Source organism: Mycetomoellerius zeteki, unplaced genomic scaffold (genome assembly GCF_001594055.1).
Source record: "Mycetomoellerius zeteki isolate Tzet28-1 unplaced genomic scaffold, Tzet1.0 scaffold111, whole genome shotgun sequence".
NCBI classification, from domain to species: domain Eukaryota; kingdom Metazoa; phylum Arthropoda; class Insecta; order Hymenoptera; family Formicidae; genus Mycetomoellerius; species Mycetomoellerius zeteki.
This window is the reverse complement of record NW_017256029.1, coordinates 426,442-433,210: the sequence shown is the minus strand read 5'-3', so window position 1 is coordinate 433,210 and position 6,769 is coordinate 426,442. Positions and strand designations below refer to the sequence as shown.

Here is a 6,769-nt window from a genome sequence, read left to right as displayed (position 1 = left end):
TAATTTTAAAGTCATTTGTGATTGCTTGTTTGTAAATTAAAACAGAAATGTTTGAAGATAAGATATTGTATAATTGCAGATACGATTGCAGTATTATGTTCTTACATTCAAGAAATATTGAAAAAAATGATAATTGTGAGGCATATATATCTACTGTTAACGAATAAGTAATTAGGACTTTCTGTATAATACCAGTAATAACAATTTAGGGTCACTGTCATCAAACTCAATTAACTTAACTGGGCCAATTAATCCATCGGAATTGACCAATCTGTCAATTCTTCAAATAAAATGACAAATGCGATTGGTCAATTCCGATGGATTAACTGGCCTAGTTAGATCAACTGAGCTTGGTGACACAGTGGCCTTAAGCCTTGTGTCCACGATGCTAGAAATTGGTCCGAGATCTCGGAGAGAGAAAGAATTAACCAATCACATTTAAACAATTTAGTCACATGATCAATGCGATTGGTCAATTCTTTCTTCATCCGAGATCTCGGACGGATTTCTAGCATCGTGGACACTGAGCTTTAGTCAGCATGGACACTGTTCAAGAGCAAAAATGATAGAGTGAGATAGAATGATAGGATAAAATGAAATAGAAACATGTCACTAATACTATAAATGGTTGCCAAGTCGTGTGATTGCAACAGCGAATCGGAATGCGTAACACCGGTTGCGCCTCTCTGATAAATCTAGGACTCTATCCATGCTGACAAATGCTGGATTCACACTGCATCCGATTTTCTTTTTTTTTACGCTCTGCATCCAATCAGAAAACAGGATTCCGATAATACGAAGCAAAATTCATCGGAATCCTGTTTTCTGATTGGTTGCAGAACGTCGTACGACAAAAATCGGATGCAATGTGAATCCAGCATAAGGTTGTGTTCAGCAGAACGTTTGTTTTGCAACTGTTGGAAGTTTTTTTCGCGCTGATTGGATCATACTTGTACATCTAGAAGAATGGTCCTATCTCAACAGACAATTATAAAACGGTTGCAAAACTGTTGAGTCTGCTGAACGCAGCCTAAAGGTCATCACACGTATAAAAATTTTAGTCGTAATCATAAGGCCGTAAGCAAATCGGCCAATCACAGTCGAGTGTTTAAAAACTCGATCTCAATTTTGATTGTGATTGGTCGATTCGTTTGCGACCTTACGATTCCCACTAAAATTTTTGTACGTATGATGACCTTAAGGGCTATGATATATCACTGATATGAAACAACGATAATAAAGATTTTATCGATAATAATTATACTATTATTTTTTTACAGTCTAGGAATTACAAATCTATATGCAAATCACTTTAATATTATTAATAGTAGTATATAAATCTTTTATATAAAATACGTGATATTTAAAAAGAAAAAATGCGATTTTTTATAAATAAACTGTATTTTTAATTGTTTATGTTAAAATAAAATGCAATTAAGTATATGAAGACACTTTGATAAATGAATATTAGCAATATTATCAAGAATATTAGCAAGAATAGAAATACGAAAAACGGTATTCGCTTCGCGATTTACATTTCCTGTGTTTTCCCTGATAAAAAAAGTTGATAGAGAACGATTGAGAACGATAGGATTTCTATTAATTTGTATAGTTTTTTATAAATTAATTATATCACTTTCTATCGTTGAACTCGCGAGCATTACGATTGATCGAATATGAGTCCTATCATATTTTATGAAATTTGTACAAAATTCCTACAAGATCTGATTCAAGAATCAGATTCCATATTCAAAACGATAGGATTTTTCTATCGTTTTCTATCAACTTTTTTTACCAGGGTTTTTTTTTCATTTGTACTCTTATATCTTTTATGCCTATTGAACATTGGACGCGATGAGTGATGAGCGACATCCAATGAGAGCTCTGTTTTATATCGTTAGATGCGAAAAAGTAGAGCTTTTATTAGATATCACTTGTTGCTTATCGCACCCTGTATGCAAGAACCATTATTAAGTTTCCTCGCGCGCGATATATAAAGTATTTACAATATCTTATATATTTTCCTCATTTCTTCCGATTCCGCAAATTTCGAGTTGGCAAAAGCGTTGCAGTAGGTTCAATATCCGCAAACGAATCATTCTCGAGGAACAGTTTCTTTCTACGAGTACATCTTTTCTCGGTTGACGTTTCCGGCGGTGGTAAAGTGATATTTCTCGTGCTGCGCTTTGATTCGGATCCGGACAATTCAATAATCGGTATATTTTCTTGCTTGACAGATGAGGCAGTCTTCTTTCCTCGCCGTTTGGTTTGACGAGCCGAAATTTCTTCCTCCGACGTGCTATCGTAATTGTTTTTGGCCTTTGTATTAATTTCGCATTTCTGTAATCTATCTTGAAGCACTTCTATACGATTCTGTAACTTTTTGTAATCATCCTTATTCGGTGTCGGCGTGAATTGCCGACGGAATAATTCCTGATATCTCATTACCTCCCTCTTCTGCATGTCCAAATCTTCCTGTTGGTTTTTAACAAGAGTTTCGTACTTGGTCACCGTTTCATCTCGATTCTTCATGAATGCGTCCATCTCGTGTTCCTTCTGTGTTAAACTAATTCTTAGCTCGCTGTTTATATTTCGTAACCGTTCATTTTCAACCTGCCACTCCTTCGCGTTCTGTTCGAGTAAATTAAATATCTTCGCATTTTTCTCGAAATTTTCTAAATGTATTTTCAACTCTTTTATATGTTGCTCCTTCTGGAAAAGCGTTTCTTTCGTCTGCGTCAATTCATTTATAGCACATTTCAATTCCGCTTCCATCACATTGTCAGTCCTCTCAATTTTCTGAATCATATGTTTTAATTCCTTTTGTAGAGTTGTGATCTCAGTATCTTTTTCCTGTTCCTTGAGAGTGGTTTCCTTCAACTGACTTTCAAGTTTTAACAATGTCTTATTATTCTCATCAAGTGTTTCTTGTATACTGTTTTTCTCTACTTGACAAGTTTCCAAATTTTTATTTAATTCATCGATGTCATGCTTTAGTTTCTCAATAGTTTCCAGACTATTTTCCAATTGAGATATCTTTTCTACATACTCATCTAACTGATTTACATTCATATTATTTGTATTATCTTCTTTTTTTATTGAAATAAATTCGTCTGATTTGCATACATTTATCTCCTTTTCTTCTTTACACTTTAACATACAGTTATCTAATTCTTTCTGAGCAGTTTCCAGTTTCTCCAAATACTGTTGAGTATTATCTTTTGCAATTGAAAGATCCTTTTCTAGTTGATCGACTTTACATTCGTAGTTTGCAATTTTTTGTTTGTAAGCCATGTCGGAGTTCTGCAGAATCTCTTCTATCTTTTGTTTTTCTTCCACAGCGAGTGTTAATTGCTTTTCAAGTACTTCCGTAGAATTTTTATATTCCTCTATGATAGTTTTATTTGAACAATTTTCCTCTCTTATAATCTGCAATGTCTTTTTCATTTCGTTTAGCTCTTCAGTTAACTCCTTAACTTGCGAACATTTCTGTTCGTATTGTACGTGAACATCATTAATTTGCATCAATGCATTCAATTCTGATTTTAGACTGTCATCCAGAATTTCATCAGTCTGAACAGCTTCTTCTTTTAACAACATTTTGCTACTAGATTGAACATCTTCTAATGTTGTTATTGTTACAGCAGGCTGAGTATTTTCTTCCAACTTATTTTTAATGTCATTATAATCCTCATCATTTGTTATATTTAATTGGCAACATGTGTCCACTAATATGTGTTTAGGAAGTATCTTTTCTGTAGGATTCAAATTATTTGAATCAGTTTCTTTAATTTCATTAATAGATACTTTTGCATTTTCTATTTTTGCTTTCATATCTTTTCTTACGTTCATATTTGAATCTTCTGATGTGTCATCAGTAATTAGTTCTTTTATAATCTCTTGATATTTATTTTTAATAAATGTCTTGGAGTTTAGTTTTTCTTCATAAGACTTAATTAACGCTAATTTTTCATCCTTCAATTTATTAGTTTCTTCTTGTAACTGTAAAATTTTATTTTCGTTTTGATGTTCAAGTCTATCTTCTAGAAGTTCCACTATTCTCGTTTTCTCCGTCAAGCAAACATTAACATCTTCAAGATGTAATTCTAAATCTTCAATTTTTTCTTCATTTTCTATCATAACTTTTGCTTGTTCATCAATGCAAAGTTCTTTCTTTTTCAAATCATACGTAATTGCAATGTACTCTTCTTTCGCTTCATTAAGAATTTCTTTGAGCTTTTTGATTTGTTCGTCTTTAATAAGTAATTGCGATGTCACTTCCTTTATATAAATTTTACCATTTTGAGTAGAGCAAATATCTTCTTGAGCAGCTTCTAGAAGATTTTTTGCAATTTTTAAGTCCTCCTTCGACAGTCCTAACTCAAAAGAAGCTTTGTTTTTTTCCACAATTAAAGTTTCGTTTATTACTTTCAGTTCAGTTAATGTTTTCTTTAAAGTGTCATTCTTCTCTCTCAATTGTGTATTTTCTTTAATTAGTTCTTTAATAGTTAAATTAATATCATCTTCATCTCTATCATCAGTACATTCACTGCGTCTTCTTTTCTTACTATGCAATTGATTTAACTTTCTCTTGTAAAATTCTTCAACTTGTTTCACGGTCCATTCGAGGGCATCTTCGTGTTGGATCTCGACATCATTTATACGTTGTTTCCAATCAACTTCAAGCTCGTTTATCATCATAATATATTTTTCGGCCATCTCTTGTCGGCTTTGAAAATCTCGAATTAAAGCTGAATTCTTTAAAAGAGTAATCTCCTTTTTCAATTTTTCATTTTCATTTGTAAGATCCATGTATTCTTCCGAAGTAATGTATTCTTCCGAATCATCCTCCTTCACACTATTTGTAGGTTGCCAATCCGCTGTTCCCAATTCTGTACTATCCCAATCAGTCACAGTCTGTATACTTTGTGTGACTATTTGCGAAAATCTTGATTTCGATTGCTTCTGTATTCGTTTCTTTCTTTCTATAACAATTCTTTTTGCAATAGCAGCGAAATTTAAAACATTCTGAGTCTCTACATAAAGATTAGGTAGAGGATTGACATTAACTATCAAAGCTAGATGCTCTTTTCCCGATAGAGCTCGTTGGAATAATCTGGTTAATTTAGATTCTCTGAATGGTCCTACTGTATCTGTTTTCGTTCTAGTTAATTGTCCCTCATGAATGGATTTCAAGCATCTGCCTAATACTAATAAACTAGTGTTAATATTTTGTGCTTCTTTCAATCTATCTCCTATATTTAATGTTTTCTTCAAACGTTCCGAACCCGCTAGATCGCAAAAGGAAAACCTATTGAAATATCAAAGTAATATTAGTATTGTGATGACTTAAAGAAATTGATGTAATAAATTTTAGTTCCTTTATAATAACGTATAATAAATCAACCTAACTAAGACTCCTTATAAATCAAAAAACAATGAAAGAACAAGGGCAGTAGGAGTCAAGCGCGGGAGATGTTGCGCAAATTTTGATACATTAGTTTTACATTTTCTTTATTTCGAGAATTTCAAAATTTCTTTCCCCCCTTTTTTCTTTTTTACTGCATTCTTATCTGGATTTAATTCTGGTATTTATACTCTCGAGGTGAGGAAGATCACCATGACTAGTTAATAATTGTTATATTCTATGTATGTGAATTTATTAGTTATCTCTGAAGAAGGCTCAAAAATGAGCCGAAACATGTAAGCGCTTTAGTAAAATAAAGAAGTTTCACGCTACGATAGTCGTATTATTTGCGCAACATCTCCCGCGCTTGACTCCTACTGTCCTTGTTCTTTCATTGTTTTTCCTTTATAATTATATAAAACAAAAATAAGTATACAAAAATAATTACTAAATTTTGATATTTTATTAAGAATAAATACTAATGGAGAATATATCACATATATGAATTAATATAAAATATTAGAAAGGGAGAGAAAAATACGTACGTGCTCATTTCAACTGTATCAGGTAAATTTTCTGCATAATATTTTAACAGTATAATTGTAAATATACAATGAGACCTTGAACTTTTTGCATTTAACGCTGTTGCTGCTACTTTTAAATTATATTGCCCTGCCATTAAGATCTGATAAGCTTCTGCTGCTGAATTAACATAAATAGTCTTTAAACCTTTAATAAATGCTCTGCCATTAGAATCTGCTCCTAATTTTAAAGGCACTCTTTTTTTCTGACATTCACTTGATAATAAATCATATACAATTTCATTATAGATTTCTGCAAATGAAACCCAAACAGAGTAATGAGCATCATAGCATTGGCTAGGGCGAATTGATTCCTCTTGTAGCAATTTTTGCATTTGTTTGTAAGTATTCATATACTGATGTTTTTCCATGGAACTGAATGTTAGCAATTTAGTTTTTGCTTCAAGTTCCTGTGCACGTTCAAGTGCGTTAAGATTAATTACATCACTATAATGTAAAGGTTTGTAAAATGGATTTGGTCTTGTTGTGATATTGTTAAACACAAACTCCAGTGCTCGTGGTATAAGTCCAGGTGAAGTACTGGTCCCTTGCAATGTATACGATTTTCCTGAATTTGTAGTACCTACAAAATTAAATTGCCACTAAATATTCTGTGTATGTATATGCAAGTGTCAGTGTATATAAGTTTGTGTGCGAGCGTGTGCATGTGTGTGTACGCGCCAGAGTGACACACACACACACACACGCACGCACGCACGCACGCACGCACGCACACGCGCGCACACACACACACACACACACACACACACACACACACACA

At 32.9% G+C, this 6,769-nt stretch overlaps 1 protein-coding gene across 1 annotated transcript in view; it reads right to left on the bottom strand.

Moving 5' to 3' along the window:
• Positions 1–1,803: 1,803 nt before the first annotated feature.
• The window catches only part of LOC108726414 (kinesin-like protein KIF20B), a 7,498-nt gene continuing 2,532 nt past the window's right edge, over positions 1,804–6,769 (bottom strand). Inside the window, exons 3-4 of the mRNA XM_018453970.1 lie at positions 5,953–6,571; positions 1,804–5,311 (exon numbers count right to left, since the gene is read on the bottom strand). Coding sequence (XP_018309472.1) covers positions 2,026–5,311; positions 5,953–6,571 — 3,905 coding nt within the window. The 3' untranslated portion in view covers positions 1,804–2,025. The remainder of the gene's footprint in view (positions 5,312–5,952; positions 6,572–6,769) is intronic.